Source organism: Canariomyces notabilis, assembly GCF_033297395.1.
Source record: "Canariomyces notabilis strain CBS 508.74 unplaced genomic scaffold N656scaffold_2, whole genome shotgun sequence".
NCBI lineage: Eukaryota > Fungi > Ascomycota > Sordariomycetes > Sordariales > Chaetomiaceae > Canariomyces > Canariomyces notabilis.
In genome coordinates, this window is record NW_027041824.1 from 2522302 (window position 1) to 2543551 (window position 21250).

Consider the following 21250-nt stretch of genomic DNA (forward strand, 5'->3'; position numbering starts at 1 on the left):
CCGTTTCCGCAGCCCGTATGCGATCAGACGGCTGAAGTCTGCCTCAGCTGCGGAAAGTTGACAATGGCGCGCAGGATGTCTTTCTATATCAGGAGTAAGCTGCCTTGCATGGCTCTAGATTGCGCCTTTCTGAACTAAACCATGTTCAAGACAATCAGTTACACGGATACGACGAGTCAGGTGCTTGTACAAAGATACCCACAACCGGGTCGAATAGCGAAGTTGAGCACACAACATGGAGTCTCTCGAGGCTCCTTTGCCGCCGCAGGTGGCCCTTGACGCTGACTCGCTGGCCCAACTCAACAATCCCGAGTCGAAGGCGCTACTCGACACCATTGATAGTCTTCGGGAGATCCACGTTGGCGACATTGTCAACTTGCCCCAAATCATCGTCGTTGGCGACCAGTCGTCGGGCAAGAGTTCGGTGCTGGAAGCCATCTCGCGAGTGCGCTTCCCCGTCGACGGCGATTTGTGCACGCGCTTTGCCACGGAGCTCGTTCTGCGCCGTGCCAACGAGACGGCCGTGCAGGTCAGCATCCAGTTCGCCGACGGCACACCTGATCCGGCCGGGCGCGGGGACACTAGTATAGACCCGCCATTCCTCAGGGAGACATTCAACAGGGAGGCCTTGCCCGACATCATTCGCGATGCCAAGGCGCGCATGGGCATCCGCGAGGGGAGCACGAAGAGATTCTCACGAGACATCTTGCGCGTAGAGATCTCTGCCCCAGACGTGTACCCCCTGACCCTGGTCGACCTTCCTGGTATCTTCCACAGTGCGACGGCCGACCAGAACCAGGCCGACAAGGAGATTGTCGATCAGCTGGTGGCGAGCTACATGAGCCAGCCAAAGAGCATCATCCTCGCCGTCGTGGCCGCAAACAACCAGCTCGCCAACCAGGCGGTTCTGCAGGTAGCCCGGAGACACGACCCGTCCCGCGAGCGCACCATCGGCGTCATCACCAAACCCGACCTGGCCGGACCCGGGTCGGCCAACGAGCGCAAGTACCTGGACTTGGCCAAGGGCCTCGAGAGTATGCATAAGCTCACCCTCGGCTGGTACGTGCTGCGCAACCCGTCTGAGAGCGAGAGGTCCTCGGGAGATGACGCCCGAGACGCCATCGAACAGCGCTTCTTCGAGTCTGGCGCTTGGAGCTCCGTCCTCCCGGCGAACAGGGGCGTCGAAAGCCTACGGAAGCGCCTGAGCAAAGTCCTTCTGGACCATATCAGAACCAATTTACCGGGCCTGATCCATGACATTGAAGCTAATTTAAGGACGCGCCAGGAGGCGCTGGATCGACTTGGAAGTTCGCGGTCGACGACCGAGGAGCTCCGCTCGTACCTGCTCGGCATCGCTGAAGACTTCCAGCGACTGGCGCGCGACGCGATTGAGGGCCGGTATAGCAACGAGCGCTTCTTTGGAGGCATCGATGAGGAGAACAAAAAGCTCCGTGCCAAGCTGCGCAACAGGAACCGCGCTTTTGACGTTGTTATGGAAGTCAAAGGCGCGAGCTACAAGATCCGGTGGGAGAACCGAAATGCTGCCGACGAGAATCCAGGGGCCGACGATGGCAACGGCGGCGATGACAATGACGATGATGACGACTCCCCGGAGTTCCCAGCCTACCTGCAGAACCTGATCGACGAGTACGGACTGCCAAACCCGGAAGCCAAATGCGAAACAGAGCTCAGCGCGGAGCTGCAGTCGCAGGCATCATTCAACCTGGGCCGCGAGTTTCCCGGTGAAGCCAACAGCGAGCTGGCCCTCCAACTGTTCAGAAAGCAGGCAAAGCCGTGGAAGGACATCGCCTGGACTCACCTCCAGCAGGTGCTGAAGGTTAGCCAGGAGTTCGTCGAGGAGGCCTTCACGCACATCATCGGCGCCGACGAAACCACCTTGACAGCCGTCCTAAGAGATTGCGTGGACCCCTTCTTCGTCGAACGAGAAGAGCTGCTACGTGAAAAGCTGCAGGAGTTGCTTCTTCCGTACGAAAAAGGTTACGGAATGCCACTCGAAGACGAGTTCAGTTTCAGAATGGAGGAGAAAACGCTCCGCCGACTGGCCGGTCGGCTCGTCGGTCGCCTTGGAGAACTCCACCCGGAACTGTTCCAACCAAATGCACGCCTTACCCGGCAGATGCTTCAGAGAGCCGTCCGCGACCTGGGCCAGGATGAGCGGGACGAATTTGCCACTTCAAGAGTGATTGATATGGCCATGTCTCATTATGAGGTGAGTCTAAAAAGCCCCTGCCCTATATTCCCCTTCCGCGTTCCTGCAACCCGCACGGGCGTATCTAGGCTAACCTCGTACAAACGTGGCAGATGTCGTTGCGTACCTTTGTTGACAATGTCATTAACCTCGCAGTTGAAAGTTGCCTGGTCTGTGACATCCCCGGCATCCTGACGCCGAGGAAGGTGGACAAAATGACCGCCGATCAACTGGCGGAGTTGGCCGCCGAGTCGGACGAGGTGCAGAGTCAGCGGTTGGCTCTACAGAACGAGGTCCGCATTCTCAGGGAGGGCCTGCGCAGGTGCCAGAGGCACAGGCCGAGAGAGCTGACAGGTGAGTCGGTGATATGGAACACAGGAAGCGAGTCGTTAGGAGATTCTAGACGTTGGATGGCGAGCCGTCGCGTCCGCCGGGACTCACAGTGGCTTTCGGCTGCTGACAGATCCGGATGGGGCTCGTCGGGAATCAGCATCGCATCCAAAGAGAGCAGAGAGTTGTCCCAGGGCTGACAGCTGTCGCAGCAAAATCCGTCCGCTCCAAGCCATCCACTCCGGCGGGGAATCCGACGCCGAATTCAGTATCGGACAGCAGTCAGGACCAAGCAGTTACCACAAGCTCGCAACATCGTCTATCGCCAAGTCCAGCAGTCGCCCACAAGCGTGAAGTTAAATCTCCTCCCGTGGCAACACCCGCTGCAAACACTCAGGCTCCTGCCACCACCCAGGCTCCTGCAACGTCGTCCCTGTTCCAGTCTGCCGCTACCAGCAGCAGCCTCACTCCTCAGACCTCCAACACGCTGCCTCTCTTCGGCGGCCGTTCGGGAGGCACCACATCTGCTTCCGCTGCCGCTCCAGCACCAGCAGCAGCGGCAACCACTTCTCCTCCCGCGACTGGCCTGTTCTCGATAGGCGCGGGCCTCAAGACTGGCGAGATCCCCCAGACCCTCCCCACCGCGTCTGGCACGCTTTTCCCCCCCACGTCCTCCAACCCTACTCCGGGGCGAGCACTATTCAGCAACGGCTTCAGTTTCCGCAACCCCAGTAATGCAAGCAGCAACTCCGGTCCCTTTAGCAGCTCGTTGAATCCAGGGAACGCAGCCGGTTCCGCCAACGGCATGAGCTCCTCTGCGGGGTTATCCGGAGCAAACACCACCAATACTCAGGTTGGCAGTACCACTACCACGGCCGGTAACGGTGGTGGGACTACAAGTACGGGCCGCAGCTTGTTTCCCTTTTCGTCGGCGACTAACAACAACGTCGACACCAGCGGCAGCAATGGGACGGGCGCTTCCGGTGCGTGGTGATCCCTCTGCTTCTGCCAGTCAGTACCTTACCCACCTTACCAATCCACTTATTGGGACACCCTACCGCTACTTGCTACTTTTGCCTCTAAGCCCTTCCTACATGAGCCATACAATGAACTCCCGTGGCCGCAACACTGTTTTCGGTCTCAGCGTGCTAACAATGTTGTCTTCTGGCAGGCTCATCATTGAAATCTCCTTTTGAGGAAAATCTCTGGTTTGCGTATCCTTGCATTAATACTACCCGTAGCGATGGGGTGCCGTCATACGATCGGATGGTGCACGTCTGCGCGAAGGAGGACCTCAAGGCGTGGTCGCCTGAGGAATTGCGATTTAGCCTGAGGAAATGAGGCTTAGCCTTGGGAATTGCGGCTTATGGAGTGGGAATTAGGAACCAGGAGTCCAGGACATGACCTGCATGTATTGGGGGCCACTGCGGGCACTGGGCTTGGCTCTTCTTCCTCCTTCTCCAACTTCTACAATCAACACCCCCATTCTTTGGCGTGCTTCTTCAGGCTTCAGTTGTGGATACGGGATAATTCAGGGCTTGCAGTGTGATGGCAACTTAAGGGTCATGGGATGGATGGGATGTAACTTGGAGTCGTAAGTGATGGAGCAGGTCAAGTGCGGACGGAGTTTTGTGTTTTGTGAATAGATGCTTGGTCTGTTGCTTGCTGAGTCCAATGCCTAATGACAACTATTTCTGTATGTTGATGCGCCGTAGACAGATTGCTTGATCAACTTGGTGTAGCACAATGCAGCATATAGGAGTGAAGAAAGCAAGATTGAAGCTTCCGGGCTACCTTACCACGACACCGCTCTTCGGATGTCTAAACCAGACTGCAATCATCATGAAGCATCCTTTGAACCTCTTTAACCTTCATGAAGTAGTAATACTGCGTCACCTAAATTACAGAACCGTGCTCGTGCCTCATGCAATTCGTTATGGCCAATATCCTTCAACCTGTGCAACCACTGCAGATACCGATCGAGCCGGAGTTGACCTTTCTATCGCACCCAGCCTCATCGACTTGCTGCCATTCTCAACCCAATTCAAGTTCACTACCCACACTAGCCTCCTCGCTTACCTTCCAACCCGAATAACACCGGCAGCGATCAATTTCTGAATCTTGCTGCGGACGTTGGGGTTCTTCATATGCTCAGCCAACGCAGCAGGGTCTGACTGCGCCTGTTGCAGGATGGCCTGCATCACAGGGTCTTGCATGATGCCCATGATCTACAAAATTGGTATGTTAGAGCGAACCGTTCCAACAGATAGAGAATCCCAGCAGCTTCCCGTCAAACTTACCTCTGGATCACGCATCAACCGCTCCCTTGTCTGCTCCTCCGTCTCGTTCTCCCTGGCCGCGTACATGGCCGAGAAAGCCTTTTGCTGCTGCTGCTCAATCTCCTTTGCGTTGGCGCCGTTGTGGTGCTCGCTGTCGACGTTGAGCGCGTCGGTGCAGGCGTCGACGCACTTGCTGTACTCGCGCATGCCGAAGTAGGCCTGGGCCTTGCGGATGTAGGCGCGGATGAACTTGGGGTCCTTCTTGATGGCCGTGTCGCAGTCCTCGAGCGCGCTGGGGAACTCGAGCAGCTTGATGAAGGCCGCCGCGCGGTTGCTGTAACCCCTGGGGTCGTCGGGCGCGCGCTTGATCATCTCGCTGTAGGCGGCCACGGCGCCGGGCCAGTCCGATTCTTTGAACTTCTTGTTGCCCTCCTCGCGCGCCTCCTCGGCCTTTTGTGGGTCGATGTAGGCCCGGCGGGCGGCCTCGATCTTGTTGCGCTCGGCGGCGCGGACTTTGCTGACAACTTCCGGCGTTCGGTGCTCGCGCAGCGACATGTTGTAGTAGTCGATGGCTTGGGCGAGATCGCCCTGCTTCTCGTATGCGGTGCCGATGCGGGCATACGATTTGGCGATCACCTTGAAGTCGGCGTACAGAGCACGGCCCTCCTCGACAGCCTTGGTGCAGGTGTCGATGCAGGCCTGGTAATCGCCTTTCTCGAAGTAGGCCGCGCCTAGGTTGTTGAGGTAGGTGATATCCTTGTGGAGGTCCCAGGCAGCCTGGTAGTGCTTGATGGCTTCGTCAAAGTTCCGCTTCTTGTAGTTCTCGGTGCCGAGGAGCTTTTCCTTATCCGCAGCCTCCTTTGCCTTTTTCTTCTCCATAGCCTCCTCGTCCAGTTCCTCGGGTTCCGGCTCCGGTTCCGGTTTCGGCTGGGGCTTGCTCGCAGATTCCGTCTTCCTCGGAGGCGCATCGGGCATTGGCACGTCCTCCTCAGCCTCGGTCTTGGACCCGGAGCCGCCAGGTGCAGCTTGGTCGGGATTAACCATATCCATGTCAACACCCATCAGCACGCCGAGCACTTGGATCATGCGAGGATCGCTGAACAGGTCCTGCATGTTATTCGGGTTCTGTTTAATGGCCTGCAGCTTCGCCATGAAACTCGGGTCGGCGAGAAGCGGGCTCGTCTTGGGGTTGCTTGCAAGCTTCTGGAGAAGGTTGGGGTCGCTGAACATCTTTCCAATGCCCCCTGTCGGGTCTTCAGACTGGTTAGCCATAACACACTCCGCAGGAGGTAGTCTATGTGGGAAGCACTTACCGGCCCCCCCAGCTTCTTGCTCCATGGCCCGCTTCACGGCCGCCAGATCGTTCTTCATGCCCGCATTGTTTGGATCAAGCTTCAGGCCCTGCTCATAGGCATCGTGTGCCCCAAGTAGATCTCCCTTGCCGAAGAGAGCGGTGCCCTTGCGCCCCCAGCCCTTGGACCAATCCGGCTTGAGCTCTGTCGTTTTCTCGGCATCTTTCAGTGCGTCATCCCACTGCTTTTTGGAGGCATATGCCGCTGAACGGTTGCTGTAGAGGATGTGGTTGTTGGGGTCGAGAGCGATGGCCTGGGTGAACTTGTCGCTGTGTGTCGGGTCAGCGATTCCCTTTACAAGCCCGGGGAGTTACTTGGTTAACTTACATGGCCTCGTCAAAGTTCTTGGCCGCGATGGCCTTGTTACCCAGAGCTTTGAGCTCGTCGGCAGTCGACATGGCGCTTGGTAGTGAACGTTATGGCTGGCGAGAATAGAGAACTTGTATATCTAATTAGTGCAATGTCTCTGAGGTTCGGAGTTTGTTTCAACGGAAGAAGTATCAGGCAGCCTTTCTAAGAATTTCAGCCTTCAGAGCATCGTCGACTGGCCAGGCTCATGGAAAGCTCTGGACTTTCGATGTCTTTCGATGGAAATCTGAGCTTCTGATTGGTTCCGAGCCGGGTGAGAGCTCCCCACATTAACCCAGCAGGGGTCCAGATGCAACAGCGGGGCTGCTGAAAAACCACACTCGAGCCACAGCAACAACCCCTCACCACCAAATCTGACGACTTCAAGGGATCATAACTGCGCCCAATAATGGTGCATCTTGACAACAACCACAAGCCTGTACATGTTGGCAAAACACACTAGGTTGTATTTTCAGTACCTTAATTAGGGCAAGTATTGTTTGTTCGCTTGGTCATGACACCCCATCATCTCAACAGACGACCCTGCAAAGCCTCCATCAGCTGCTGCAACCTCTTTACCAATGCGGCCTCGGCAGCCCATCATATCCACGTAACCATTACTACTCCTTTGGCGGAATGATGGGCAGCGTCACATAGTTTTCCAACCGCGGGCCAAAGTGGATGTGGTTGAACCCGCGAAACACCTCCTGCGACCTAAAAATGACCATTCCTCGTCAGCCTGTCTCCATTGCCCCATACACACAGATGCGTCCGCACGTACCGATCAACCGGATCATCATGCAAAAAGATTCCGCTCCCTTGGGTATCGCTCGAGGCAACCTCCAGCACAATCCGCCCGCCCTTCTCAACCACCACATTGGTCGGCCACACCTCCACGTCGACGACATACACCTCACCCGGTAAGACGGGGAGCACGTCGCGGCTGGTATAGTCGCGGTGGGGCAGCCAGGGGCGGTGCTTGGCATGCTCGCGGTTCACTTTGCGCAGCGACGTTCGCAGCCACCCTTTGGTCAGCGGCACCGGGTCGCCCGCCGTGCCCGTGTACAACACTTCCCGGCCGTCCGGCCCAAGGTAGCGCAGCGTGAGGAATAGGTCAATGTCCGAGGGGACCGTCGGCGAGGCAGGGTCTGGCGACATGGAGATGTTCAGGTGAGCCACGATGTGGCCTGTGATCTCGGTCTCGTGCCCAAAGGGCGGCGTGGTGAACTGCATCAGCTGGGGCTGGTCGATGGTGCCCAGGGCGCGGTAGGTCAGTTTCTTTCTTTCTTGTTGCATGTGGCTTGCTGCTGCTGGGGACGGCGTGGGCTCAGGCTGTAGGCCGAGGTCGGGTGTCAGGTGGAAGCGGGTGTACACCGTCCGAGCGATGGGCCATTCGTCCTCTTCACGGCGCTGGTAAGCCTTTTCCTTCTCGGCGTCGTTAAAGCCGACATTGCCCTTGCGCAGCACCAGGCTGACGGGCGGCACCTTGCCCGGCTGAGACCACCCGACTCGGTCTTCGTTCTTGAGGAAGGCGTCGAGGAAGCTTCGTTGTATCTCGACTTCTTCGTCGTAGTAAAAGGGCAGGTCGTGGCGACCCGTGATCATGCGCAGGTACTTGAGCTTCGATCCGGCGTGGGTGAAACCCTCGACGTTGCCCCTGAGATGGAGAAGAATGCCGCCCCAGTTGCCGACTGAGAGGAGAGGCACCTCGATGTCGCCCATGTCGTATTCCTTGGAGGCGTAGTAGGGCTCGTCGCGGAAGCGGTGGGCCCGGTTGTCGATTGTCTGGTCTCGGCGATGGGCAGCGAGTTCCTCTTCGGGGAGATCGCCCTCAATGGTGTCTGACATGCATCAGTTATGTTATTAGACCTGGACGATGCAAGAACACACACCCGGACCCCAGTTGGAAGCTGCCTTTCCTGGTCTGCCGTACTGATTGGTAATGACCTGCCTGTTCCACCAGAACTTGATGAAGGCGTTGGAGAGAATGCCACCGTGCCGGCACCGATCCCGGTAATAGTCCGACATGCCCTCCCATGGCACGATAGCCGAGAGACCCTTGGGCTTCCGAGCAGCCACGCGCCATTCTGGCTACTATTGTCAGTCCTGCTTCTCAGGGGTAATATGGTGCGTTTCAGACTGCTAAGTTCAAGTTGTACGTACGACTGCCTGCGTAATAGCTGATGCCCAGCAGACCGACTTTGCCAGAAGACCACGGCTGATCCGCCGCCCACTCGACAACATCGACAAAGGCATCTGTGGTACCCCGAGACATGGTATCGAGAATCCCAGGAGACTGGCCAGTGCCTACCTCGTCGACTCGAACCACGGCGTAGCCATGTTCGGTCCAGTAGCCCGGGTCAGGGGTCTCCCAAGCCGAGTGGGCGGATTGATGCCGGGGGTTTACCTCGGGGTACTTGGGTGAGAAGCTGCTTCAAATCAGCTTGGTGTGTCTCGCTGTCATGACGGGATCATCCTACTCCTTGTAATGGATGTCTTTGCCGTACGGTCCGTACGTGACCAGGATCGGGACAGGATCCGTGGTCTTGGGTCGGTAGACATTGCAGCGTACCAGACCGCCGGATCTGAGCTGTACAGTTGCATTCTGCTCAAAAATGTAAGGGAAACTGACGTCGTCAACAGTGTGCAAGTTTAGGAGTTTGTTCGGCATCTTGTCTCGTGTTATGAACCCGTTGAGCCGGACTTAGAATGGCCGGGGATGACTTGGAGGCTGAGTCAAAGAGAAATAGGTGGTCTACTTCAAGTTCGATAACCGACCTTGTGGGCAGATCAAATACAGAATTGTGTCTCTTATCCATATATAGCGAGACTGAGGTGGTGTGAGGGGTCGGACCCGGAGCTCTCAGTCTAGTCGGGGTAACGACTCGCCATATACTATCTTGGGGCGGGTAGGCCGCATCTCGGACGGACCTAACCGGAGGTCCGGAACCATCAACATTTGCTCGAAAGACTGGGTCTGTAACGCCTAGAGAGGTCTATATTGTTCATCTAAGGTAAGTAGTATGGAGAAAAAAAAGGACTTATAAGTTGATCTTCTCAATACCAGTATCATAACATGACAGCTACTAAATGTAGTAGGAGCAAGTTCGTAAATCAAATAGTATCATTATAGTGTGCACTATCAAGCCATAGTGTGACTGTGTGAAAAGACAGTACCGTAGCTGTTGTGATTTTGCCAGCACCATGATTCATGTGAAAGGAACCAGTCATCTGGAAGCTATGGGACAGCAAGATGCTAGAACTATTATGGTACTACTAGGCCATGATGCTTCGGATTATCAGATTCCTATGCTGTTTACAATCAATGAAACGGTTGGGTCAACACAAGCCTAGGTACCAACGCACTCCTAGCTCGACCCCTGACTGCCCTTTTCCAGCAAATTGCAACAGCCGTCATCTTCACTGTGCACATTACGGCAAATGGCTTGGCTGGGTGCGGAATGTCTCCCCGCCTCAAGGGCTTTGAACCGCCATCGTCGGCGTAGGGGAATAAGGGCTCGCCCCTTCATCCATGATCCAGTCTACACCTTGACTAGTAATGTTGGATCAAGGCCGTGACCTCAGCCATGCAAGACACTGACGTGTTGACTTTGGGAATTGCTATGTGTCTGTGAGCATATTTTAGCAGTCGTCGATATACAGTCCCTATGGAGAGCAGCTGCCAGTGGCCTTGCTGAGTAGCCTGAGTTCCCCCTTATCCCCCCTGAAGCAATCCGTCAGCTGCGAACGGCTGCCGCGGTTCTCCCACTTGTCCGGATACGGGAGTTAGCCTTGGCTGAGCAGAATGCGCCTTATCGTCGCGAGGATAACCTTGTAGGTTCTCTCTACCTTAACTGACTCCCCAAGCTGGAATACACTACGTGACTACAAAACACTCCAACAAGTTGACCATGGACACTTCTCCCAGTATATTGCCATTCCCCTTACAAGTCCGCTCTCCACGCTAACTCACCCAAAAGCTTGAGCCGTTAACCTCCCAATATGATTATGGCGACTCCACTGGCAATTCCCGACTTTTACATCCTCCCCTCGTCACGAAAGTACAAATGCATTGATCGGTTCAGCCTTCTTGATGATGATGCTGGTCAGAGCCTTGAAGATGCCGACGGCCTCGTCCCCTTCTGGCCCCTCCTCCATTCCATCCTCTCCCAACCAATCAACTCCCTCCCAGCCCTAACCTCCCTTCTCGACACCATCTCGGTGACCCTGCGCGGCACCGCCCATCCCGCGGGCGACTATGCGCTCCTTTGCGAGGCCATCGCCACTCACAGTCACAGTTTCAACTTGAATGGTGACAGTGGTACTACCAGTACTAGTAGAGGAGAACAGGCATTCTTCCAGCGCGTCTGGCCTCGCCTGGTGCAAACGGCGCTGCAGATGCCCCTGCTCTTTCCCGAGGGCCGGATCCCGGTGCTGGGGCGTGGGTCCGCCTCGAGTTCAAGTTCTCTGTCCCTCTCGCGCCGGCAAGCTGCCTGTCTGGTGGTGCACCAGTTCTTGCGCACGCTAGCCACGCCACCGTGGGGTCAAGATCAGGATGTGCTGTGCGATTTTGGTGTGTGGTATGCGGGAGCGGAGCACCAGCGCCACCCCGGCGCCGCCAGGGCATATCTGCGGGCGCTGATGGGGTATTTTGCCGAGGTGGTTTGCGACGAGGGCAGGATCGGGATGCCGAGGATGGAATGGGAGGTTGTCTACACCCTTCGGGCACTCAGTGGGAACATGAACGAGGAGGAAGACGTGCTCTGTGAAAAGATAGGGAAGGGAAGCCCGCTTGGAGAGGCCGAGGTGTTGGTCATGGAAAGGTACGATACCTCCCCCGCGAGCCTGGGCCTGCCTGGCGGAGCCGCCGTTGTCTCGGCGAATAGGTTCATTGGCTTCGGGCAGTCTGCTACGCAAGAGGAGGTGCATGTGGGAACGTCGCCAGAGGCTTGTCCTGCTGTGCTTGTCACTCCGCCGCTCAAGGATGATCAGGTTCTGATTGTCAGGGGCGCTCAGGCCATGGTTAATGTTTCTGGCCGAGGCCGGAATATCGTGATTGATGAGATTGGGGTCCCGCCTGGCGGTGAAAACGGCTGGCGGGAGAGAACTATGCTCTTCATGGATGCCCTCGAGCTGGACCTTGTGCAGACTACAGAGCCCGGCCTTTCTGATTTGATTCGGGAGAACGTGGACCGCGAGATTCGAAAAGCGTGCACAGCCTTCTCAGCGGGCGGTTTCGGTGAGGTTCGAACGGGCTTGTGGGGTTGCGGCGCCTTTGCTGGGGATCCGGGAGTCAAGATGCTTCTGCTCTGGGTAGCTGCTTCCGTAGCTGGAATCAGATTGGTTGCGATATGTGATCAAGGCCTTCGCCTGTTCGCCGAGGAGCTTCAGCTTACTCTGGAGTGGGCAAAGCAAGAGCTCCGAGATACTAAGGCCCTACGCCAGGTGCTGGACCGAGCCCCGAAATGTTTGGCTAGGGGACAAATCTTGACATGGATCAGGACGGAATACAAGAGAGAACAACCAGCCCTGGAATAGCGAACTACTAGTCCTCCCCCCCTGCTTGCCATGTTTTTCAACCGCCAGACGCAAAATTGCCTTTTGGCTCCCAAGCACACGGTGCCTAGGTCGTTCCTGCTGACCTCGTCTGCGGATGCCCATAAAGGAGGCAAGTCCAACTCGACCCTCTTTGCTTCGTGCCAGTATAAACCCCCCCTCTTCCTCTCTCTTTCTCTTCTCTGAGTCCTCTCCCCCATCCTCCCCGTGGAAAGTTGCATAGACATACTGGTACCATGTACGGAGTATACACTGCACAGGTTCATGCTGAGTCCAGTCACATCCAACTTGCCAGATTCATCATTCGGCAGGCTGACTTAACTGTAATTGGACGAGACCGAAGCTATTCACAGCCTCACAGTTAAGTACCGTGGGTGGGACGGCCAGGAGCCCAAACCAGGGTTAGGTATATGTATGTACTGTAGGCTAGGCTACAAGGCACTCCCCGACACTCCGATCCCGGACCCAAGTTACCGGTACCACAATAATTACCGTAGAGCCATTTCCAAGCCCAAACTTTTAGAATCTTGACTGCTCGACGAGCTCGAACAAAGGCCAATTGAAGCGCAACCATGGCAGCCAGGACTCTCAGAATTGGTGAGCAAATTTTAACGCCCGAGATCTTGAATCTTACATTTTTCCAACCGTCAACCCCCCCATGACCGTCCTAAGCTTGCTTCTGACTCGCCTGCTCAGGCCTGATTCCCGGCGATGGCATCGGCAAAGAAGTCATCCCCGCCGGCCGTCGTATCCTCGAAGCACTTCCGGCTTCGCTCGGCCTGAAATTCGAGTTCGTCGACCTCAAGGCCGGCTGGGAGACCTTTGAACAAACCGGCGTCGCGCTTCCCGAGGAGACGGTCTCGGTCCTCAAATCCGACTGCGACGGTGCGCTCTTCGGCGCCGTCAGCTCCCCGACCAAGGCCGTCAAGGGCTACTCGTCGCCAATTGTCGCGCTGCGGAAAAAGCTCGATCTCTACGCCAACGTCCGCCCCGTCAAGACGGTCGTCACCGCGCCCAAGCCCATCGACATGGTCATTGTCCGCGAAAACACCGAGGACCTGTACGTCAAGGAGGAAAAGACGTACGACACCCCGCAGGGCAAGGTCGCCGAGGCCATCAAGCGCATCTCGCAGCGCGCCAGCAGCCGCATCGCCACCATGGCCGGGGAAATCGCCCTGCGGCGCCAAAAGATCCGCGCCGGCGGGGCTCCATCCATCCACAACGGCCCGCTCGTCACTATAACACACAAATCCAACGTGCTGTCCCAGACCGACGGTCTGTTCCGGTCCACGGCGCGCGAGGCGCTCGCCGCGGCACGGTTCCAGGACTCTGGCGTCGCCGTCGAGGAGCAGATTGTCGACTCGATGGTGTACAAGCTGTTCAGGCAGCCCGAGGCGTACGACGTGATTGTCGCGCCCAACCTGTACGGCGACATCCTGTCGGACGGCGCCGCGGCGCTGGTGGGGTCCCTGGGCCTCGTCCCCAGCGCCAACGTCGGCGAGGGTTTTGCTATTGGCGAGCCCTGCCACGGCAGCGCGCCCGACATCCAGGGCCAGGGCATCGCCAACCCCATTGCAACCCTACGCAGCGCCGCGCTGATGCTGGAGTTCCTTAACGAGGAGGCTGCGGCTGCGAAGATCTACGCCGCCGTGGATGGAAACCTCGAGGAGGGCAAGCTTCTCAGCCCTGACCTGGGCGGCAAGGCTACGACGGAGGAAGTCGTTCAGGATGTTCTGAGGCGGCTTTAAATGCGGATGCCAGATTCAGAAGCACGAAGAGCAGGGAAACTCGGAGTACATCCGTGCTGTGATATATACTCCATCCTTTTGTAAATATATGGATTTTATTGGGATCAGGGCATGGAAAAAAGAGGCACATGCGATGAAATCCTGAGTGCAAGAGGGAAAACAGGGAAAAGGAGGTTGTTGAGGCCTGATAGTTGACGGACCGCATTTCGGGAGTAAAGAGACAAGGGCCATGTTAATTGCAAGTACAGTAATATACTCATCGCGTGTAATGTGGTAAGAGGCCCATCCGCCCTGTATCTGGAAACTATCCCGAATCCAACCCGGTCAGATGAGTGATGATATCCATATTAAACTCCTTTATGCGCGTACCATACCCATCTAGTTGGAACATCGTGTATCATACAACAGTTTGAACATACATGTATATATATACAACACATGGCGACCCATAGTGATAGCGTCGCCCAACATGCTAAGGACCGCCTCTTTTCTGGGACGTTACCGCCCATACGCCATGTATCCCATATCTATCCACCGAATCCATTTTCCAAACCAGCCAGGGGAATCCGATCCTGTAAGGGTCTAGACGTCTGACCCACACGCCGAGCTCTGCCGACTGTATTCCATTAGCGAGGGCTATAGCCCGTATATGCTTCCCGTTCAGCCGAGGGCTGGTGCAGCTTGGGGAGGAGATGGCCAAAGTGTTTTCCAGCAAGGAAAAGAGGTGCCGTGAGAGCCGCGCTCATTTAGTCCGCTTGGCCTCCAGCTCCTTCTGATGCTCAGCGATGAGCTCCTTCCTGTAGGGGGAAAGCATGTTTAGTAACCGTTCTAAAAGAAAGGAGCGCTTAGAGGATCACTTACTGCAGATGCGGCGGCGCGGGCGCGTAGTGGCTAAACTCCATGCTGAACTCGCCCTTGCCCTGCGTGGCAGCGCGCAGGTGGGTGCTGAAACCAAACATGGCGTTGAGACTGCAGTCAGCGATCATGGTGAACTCGTCGGCGCCAATCTCCGTGTCTATGATGGTGCCGCGCTTGTTCATGAGCATAAGGACGTTACCCTGGAATTCGGCGGGTGCTGTGATGGTTGTCTTCATAAGCGGCTCGAGGACCTGGCCGCCGGCGTCGGGGAACGCCTTGCGGAAAGCCATCTGCGTGGCCAGGTTAAAGGCGTAATCGCTGGAATCGGTAACGTGTGTTGCACCGTCCGAAATGACCATGGACGCGCCGATGACCCTGTGCCCGAGTAGCGGGCCCTTGAGGCAGGCCTCTTCGAAGCCTTTGCCGCATGCAGTCAAGTACTTGTCGGGGATGGTACCGCCGACGACCTGGGTCTCAAAGTGGTTCGCCTCGGGGTTCTCCGGGTTGGGCTCGATCCAGCCCACAACGCGAGCATAGTCGCCAGGACCACCCGTTTGCCGCTTGAGGAGATAGTCAAATTCGGCACGCTTGCTGATGGTCTCGCGATATGCGACGCGGGGCTTGCCCGTCTCACATTCCACCTTGTACTCGCGGCGCAGACGCTCGACATAGATGTCAAGATGAAGTTCGCCCATGCCGCTGATGATGGTCTCTTCAGACTCTTCGTCAACATGGAGCCGGAATGTAGGATCTTCGCGCATGAAACGGTTGATGGCCTTGCTAAAGGTATCGGCGTCGCTGCTCCGCTTCGGCTTGATACTGAGTGACATGACGGCATCCGGCACATACATCGAGCTCATGGTGTAGGGCAGATTACCATCTGTGAAGGTGTCGCCGGATGCACAGTCGACACCAAAGACGGCGCAGATTTCACCGGCACCAATCTCCGCCACATCTTCCATCTCGTTTGAGTGCATGCGTACAATACGGGGGATGCGGACCTTCTTGCTAGTGCGCGAGTTGAACAGGTACTGCCCCTTTTTCAGGGAACCCTGGTAGACGCGGATATAGGTAAGCTGGCCGTAGGGGTTCTCTTCCAGCTTGAAGGCGAGGCCGACGAACGGCAGCGCATTGTAGGGAATAAGCTGTACGGGCTCCTCGCCCTTTGACCGGTCCAGCGCCATGTTGTTGACGTTGCCCGGGTTCGGGAGGTAGTCGCAAACGGCGTCCAGCATGGGCTGAATTGACTTGTCAGCCAGCGCAGACCCCATCAGCACCGGGGTAAACTTGAGGCCAATGGTTGCTCTCCGTATCGCAGCCTTGATCTGCTCAGGTGAAGGGGTCTTCTCCTCCAAGAACATCTCGGCAATCTCTTCGTCGACATCGGCCAATTTCTCAATCAGCTCTTGCCTCTTTTCCTGAGCCAGCTCCCTCAGCTCCTCAGGAATGTGCTTTGAGACTTTGATGTTGGTACCCCGGTGCCCATCATTCCGAATAGTCTTCATCTCAATCAGGTCGACCACGCCTTCGAACTCCTTTTCGGAGCCGATGGGTATCTGGACTGCGGCAGCGGGGATCTTGAGCTTGGAGTTAATCATTTCGACGGCCTTCCAGGGATTCGCGCCCATGCGGTCCATCTTGTTGACGAAGCTAATCCGGGGAACGTTGTACCGCTTCATCTGCCTATCGACAGTGATGGTCTGACTCTGCACGCCGCTGACGGCACAGAGAACCATGACAGCCCCGTCCAGCACTCTCATGGCACGCTCAACCTCAATTGTAAAATCGATGTGGCCTGGGGTGTCGATCAGGTTAAAGTGGTATGTCTCCTCCTTTCCGTTTTCGACCTTTTTCCAGTCGGCGAAGGTAGCAGCAGACTGGATGGTAATACCTCTCTCCCTCTCAAGTTCCATGGAGTCCATCTTGGCACCGACGCCATCCTTCCCCCTGACCTCGTGTATAGCTTTGACACGACCGGTGTAGAAGAGAATGCGCTCCGTCACTGTCGTCTTGCCGCTGTCGATGTGTGCCTATCTAGCCGCTCAGTCTCAACGGGCTTCCTTCAGGACCCAACTTTTCGCCCATTTTTGTGTCCTGCCGGGGACCTGACATACTGCAATACCAATATTCCGAACCATTGACAGCTTCTTTCTCTCGGCGGGATCCATGCGGGCGGCGACTGCTTCGGGGGTCATGTTGGCCGCGGCCAGCTCCTTCGCCTGCCTCATCCTATCGCTCGGTGTCAGCATATCTTATCCCAATCCTTGCTAATGCGACGGATTGGAATGGGCGTACGCAGCCTCGGCCGCACTTGAGGCGGCGGCCCTGGCAGGGCTCCTGCTGAAGTATCGGAGGCCAGTCGGCTGCCATTGCATCGAGGGTGTGTTGAAGGCGGTGCGGCACACAGCGCCGGCACAGCGAGCCCCATGCCTTGAGGCAACAGCACGGCTGCTGTTGAGCGCTGCCACAGCCCGTATTACCCGCATCTTCACAAAAAAGACAACGGACTAATAAAAGAATGACTGAGGAAAGGAAGGAAGTTCCCGGGCTGTGGAACAGCCGAACATAGGAATTCGCGTCGCCTGAGGTGAAGGTGCCGCGAATTTTTTTAGTGGGTCCCGGCATGCCCAGGCGGCCGTGCCACGCCTGTGCATGCTCCCTAGTCCCTAGTGGTCCTGGTCCCTGGACCCTGAGCGAAGGTCGCTGACCGGGGGAGCATTTGGGCAAGGATCGCAGACGGGAGCGCCACGGTTGAGTCTCAGCAAGCTTTCCATCACCACCTTGATACTCATTCTCGTGGAAGCTGTCTATCCGTGTATGTTGATGTATGTACATATATTTTTGCATCCATTCACCCTCGAATTATCGAATCCCATCACTTTGAGGAACACAGAGGCCTAGAGGAATGAAAATCGACCATGCATCAAAGTGTCTAGGTATGACTGATGCCCTGAGGAAGAATCCCATGAAAGATACCGTGGACGTACTCCATATCTGCGCCTTTATCCTGCCAGGGCGGTTTCATTTACAAGCGTATCAATACCACCGCAACGTCCTATTTCCTTAATACACAAAATCCGCCGCCCCATGTTGGCAGCTCAGATGGCGAACAACAAGCCCGAGCCAAGAATTGACATAAGCATCGAGATGGCGAGCAGTAGCATCTGCGTCCTTCCAATCGCTGCAGGCATACTCGATGTGGAACTCGAATCGCCACTGCCCGTCCCAGCAGTGTCCGTGAAGCCCGGGCTGGCCGCATAGGATGATGTTGTCCCGGCCGGACTAGACGTGGCCGTTGCCTGGCTCTGATCGGGCGCCACGGTTGCTGACGGAATCTGCGCGCCGAAGCTGGGGAACGCCACGATGTTGCTCTCGGTCGCGTTGAAGTCGGTGGGCGCAATGCCGATTTGGTTGTTGACCAGATCGTACACCACGTAGGCCGAGCGCAGGAACGAGTCCCCAAGTAGATACGGCGAGGTGGAGAAATTCTGGATGCCGAACTCGCACGCCTCCTGGCCCTTATATGGACCCGTATTGAAGACAGGCGGCTGGCCAGACGTCAGATCCAAGACTAGCTCGTCCATCGTGACATTGATCCGCGGACCTCTTGGGCCAGCGAAGCCAAATGAGAAATATCCTTTACTGTTCTGCATGCGACAAGGGATGACGGCAAGTTTGAACTCGGGCGAGTACACTGCCCCGACCTCGTTCCACACGTGTTGAGCTAGGTCGGTTGGCAGGTAAGACAGTGTCGTTCCGGAGTCGAGGACGACGGGGAAGGGGAATTCTTCCGACGTGAGCGTGTCGCTGCCGCTCGGGCTGATGGCCTGCAACGACGTCAAAGCCACCCGGAACGAGGTGAACAAATCTGGCTGGGATGGGTAGATGTCGATCCTCGTCAACTGCCCTTGGTACTTTGCCGTGTCGATCCCGCCAAACAGGATGTTTCCCGAGCTCGAGTCTAGAATGCCATCAGCTGGATGAACGGCACGTTCCGGGTCATATACGTAAGCCTTACCCAAGTCGTTCAGCCACAAGCTGTATGCAACGGTGCTGATTAGGCCCTCTTGAGCCATGTTCACGGGAAGATTGGGGTACGCTGAGGAGGTTGATTGCGTCTGCCCGACGATTGCTTCGCTGGCTGCGTAGCCGACGCCGACCAGACCGTATGGGATATCCGTCTCCAGCCCTAGGCCCATGGTCATGTTCCGCAGGGTAGCTCCGCCGATCTCGAATACATCGGTAAAGTAGTCCCCTTTCGAAGAACTGCCGTCGACATAGTTGATGTTAAACGCCCCCTTCCCGGTGACCTGGTAGGTGCTGGACCGGCTTGGGTCAAAAGTTCCGAGATCGCATCTCCTGCGCCCAGCCCGTGTACAGATCTGAGCGTTGGAATCCGGCAGCCAAATATCACTACTGCCTGTGTCGAGCTGAAGCGTCAAGTTTTGGCCCGGCGTGCCTAACCTGCAGGTAGCGAAATAGCCTCCCCTTGCTTGCTCGTTCGTGATGACTTCCTCGAACGTTGAGGCGCGTCTACCTAACCTCCTCAGTTCTCGTGGACGCTGGTTTTTTTGTATGTCCCACTGGATGACGCCATTCATCGAGGCTGCACTTGCCTCCCCGAGAAGCAACACGCCCACAACGGCCCTTGCAGATGCTTTCATGGTTGTGCAATTTCCTAGTGATATTTACAAACCGAGCATGCTCCCCAAATAGCTGGGCAAGGCGCAGCGGACGGCTTGCTGAGAAGATTCCACACAGTGAGGAATCAGATGTTAAAACCGGAACGGGATGCAGCAAACGGCTAATTGCCGCGATAGACTGGGACCGAGAGATGTCAAGGCGGCCACAACCTCGGAACCGGGACTCGGCGGCGTGAATGCAAACCAAGATGTAGACTGGACGGAACTCGAGACGCCGTACCACTGTTCAGGTCCAAGATGCCATCGTACAAATACTAAAATAACTGGAACTGCTGAACGGGACCGGATTTTGAATAAGAACGTACCTAAACAAGGCACACTGCTTGCCTCTGCGCAACTCGCCACCGAGACGGGCAAAATGAAACAACCGGAGGACCCATTGTTCCCGGTATTCGCTCGAGATCAGACCGATGTCAAAGCCAAACCTGAGGCAAGGGTTGTCGTCTGTAGGCGCCGCGTTTGCTCTGTGGAGACCTCTTACACGTCACATCCGATGCTTTGAACGGCCTCGGGAATAACAACGTCCGGAAGAAGTACTGTAGAGCAATAGGTAGGCTGCCTCAATTCAATAACAATCCGTTCACATTAGATGCTCCTTGACATACTGCTCCAGCTTCTCTAACCCAGCAATCAAAACCTCGGTTTCGCACACGTAGCCAAACCGAATAAACCCCTTGAAGTCTTGCCCGAGTCCGAAGCATGGGTTGGCCGGCATAACCAAGACATTTGTCGTTTTCAGCAAATCCAACACGAACTTGGGGTCATCAACTGGGACCCCCTTTTTCTTGAACTGCACCAGAGCAGTTGTCCCTGCCGTTGGCTTCACCCAAGAACAGACCGTGGCGTGCCGCTCGATGAAGGCGCTGAGCAGGGCCAGGTTGGTTTTGGCAAGCGCCATGTTTCTGCTCAACAACGGCCGCATCACCGGCTGAGACAATGCATAACTTGCGACCTGGTCATCCAGCTGCGACACACTGATGGTGGTGTAATCGCGGGCAACCGCCACCGCCTCAATGATGCTCCTGTCCCGGGACGCTATCCATCCCAGCCGAATGCCTGCCAGCGAAAACGCCTTGGACATTGAGCCCGTCGCCACCGTCTTCTCGTATCCCAAAGCAAGGACGGATGGAGGTGCATCCTGGCCGTCCGGAAGAGAGTGGTAAAGAGGGCTGTAGACCTCGTCCGAGAGTATTATGATCCCTCTCTGTTTCGCGAAGGCAACTATGCCTTCGAGGACACGCTTGGGCATCGTGCTGCCAGTCGGGTTGTTGGGGTTGTTGATGACAATCATCTAACCACCGTCAGTAAATGGGACATGGCGGAGCAAGCCAAGGTACTAAGGCTTCACTCACCTTGGTATTGGACCTCACCAAGCCCTCGAGCTCCTCCACAACGGGCACATAACCATTCTCCTCCTTCAACCTCCACAGAGACACTTCGGCTCCGAGGCTTTCAGGAACAGAATACAGCTGCTGATACGTAGGATAGACACAGATGACGTGGTCTCCAGGCCCGATCAAGGTGTAGAAAAGAAGGAAGTTGGCCCCGATAGCTCCTTGAGTAATAATGACATTGCCGGCCGGGAGAGGCTCGGCTTCGGATGCGCGGCCGAACAGGGAGGCAACGCGCTGGCGGAGTTGTTCGGACCCTCGGATCGCTCCGTATGTCAGCTTCTGGGAGCGCCGAAGGGGATCTGGTAGAGTTTTGTCTTCGCATAGATGAACCAGGTCATCGTACGACACGGATGCTGCGCACGTCTCTGCCACGTTGAGCACCCCTGGAGTGTTCTCTAGACGGTCGAACCATTGCTCCACTTCGAACGGCTCGATTTTGACCATTCTGAGGGGTTCTCGAGCTCAAAGCATTC

The 21250-nt window shown here is 56.3% G+C and overlaps 6 protein-coding genes across 6 annotated transcripts; 3 read left to right on the forward strand and 3 right to left on the reverse strand.

Annotated features, from left to right (window-relative positions):
* Positions 1-235: 235 nt before the first annotated feature.
* Positions 236-2739, forward strand: N656DRAFT_701720 (uncharacterized protein; the record flags this gene model as incomplete). Its single annotated transcript, XM_064810963.1, has 2 exons — positions 236-2230; positions 2323-2739. 2 exons carry the CDS (start codon positions 236-238, stop codon positions 2737-2739), a joined length of 2412 nt encoding a protein of 803 aa, XP_064674426.1.
* Positions 2740-7138: 4399 nt separating this feature from the next.
* On the reverse strand, positions 7139-9344 carry N656DRAFT_842246 (alpha/beta-hydrolase; the record flags this gene model as incomplete). Its single annotated transcript, XM_064819026.1, has 5 exons — positions 8999-9344; positions 8682-8947; positions 8411-8605; positions 7300-8359; positions 7139-7232 (listed from the first exon to the last, which is right to left on the reverse strand). The coding sequence occupies exons 1-5, from the start codon at positions 9187-9189 to the stop codon at positions 7139-7141; spliced, it is 1806 nt and encodes a 601-aa protein (XP_064674427.1). The 5' UTR covers positions 9190-9344.
* Positions 9345-10526: 1182 nt separating this feature from the next.
* On the forward strand, positions 10527-12056 carry N656DRAFT_701858 (uncharacterized protein; the record flags this gene model as incomplete). Its single annotated transcript, XM_064810979.1, has 2 exons — positions 10527-10815; positions 10861-12056. 2 exons carry the CDS (start codon positions 10527-10529, stop codon positions 12054-12056), a joined length of 1485 nt encoding a protein of 494 aa, XP_064674428.1.
* Positions 12057-12572: 516 nt separating this feature from the next.
* Positions 12573-14089, forward strand: N656DRAFT_826593 (homoisocitrate dehydrogenase-like protein). The gene is made up of 2 exons (XM_064818487.1): positions 12573-12671; positions 12771-14089. The coding sequence occupies exons 1-2, from the start codon at positions 12647-12649 to the stop codon at positions 13820-13822; spliced, it is 1077 nt and encodes a 358-aa protein (XP_064674429.1). The 5' UTR covers positions 12573-12646; the 3' UTR covers positions 13823-14089.
* Positions 14090-14092: 3 nt separating this feature from the next.
* On the reverse strand, positions 14093-19800 carry N656DRAFT_834607 (mitochondrial elongation factor g 1-like protein). The gene is made up of 6 exons (XM_064818726.1): positions 18699-19800; positions 17898-18641; positions 16976-17141; positions 16795-16909; positions 14684-16710; positions 14093-14619 (listed from the first exon to the last, which is right to left on the reverse strand). The coding sequence occupies exons 1-6, from the start codon at positions 19342-19344 to the stop codon at positions 14565-14567; spliced, it is 3753 nt and encodes a 1250-aa protein (XP_064674430.1). The 5' UTR covers positions 19345-19800; the 3' UTR covers positions 14093-14564.
* A 163-nt stretch (positions 19801-19963) lies between these two features.
* Positions 19964-21221, reverse strand: N656DRAFT_795118 (PLP-dependent transferase; the record flags this gene model as incomplete). The annotated part of the gene is made up of 2 exons (XM_064817381.1): positions 19964-20674; positions 20736-21221. 2 exons carry the CDS (start codon positions 21219-21221, stop codon positions 19964-19966), a joined length of 1197 nt encoding a protein of 398 aa, XP_064674431.1.
* Between the last annotated feature and the right edge of the window lie 29 nt (positions 21222-21250).

What these genes read in the sequence shown, in the direction of transcription:
- N656DRAFT_826593 (XM_064818487.1), top strand. Translation starts at nt 12,647, where the DNA reads ATGGCAGCCAGGACTCTCAGAATTG. An exon ending in AGCCAGGACTCTCAGAATTG is followed by an intron (nt 12,672 to 12,770) that starts GTGAGCAAATTT and finishes TCGCCTGCTCAG; the next exon opens with GCCTGATTCCCGGCGATGGC.
- N656DRAFT_834607 (XM_064818726.1), bottom strand. Translation starts at nt 19,344, where the DNA reads ATGAAAGCATCTGCAAGGGCCGTTGTGGGCGTGTTGCTTCTCGGGGAG. An exon ending in GGACACTGCTGGGACGGGCA is followed by an intron (nt 17,142 to 17,897) that starts GTGGCGATTCGA and finishes GGGCTGTGGCAG; the next exon opens with CGCTCAACAGCAGCCGTGCT. An exon ending in CCCGCGCCGCCGCATCTGCA is followed by an intron (nt 14,620 to 14,683) that starts GTAAGTGATCCT and finishes TTCCCCCTACAG; the next exon opens with GAAGGAGCTCATCGCTGAGC.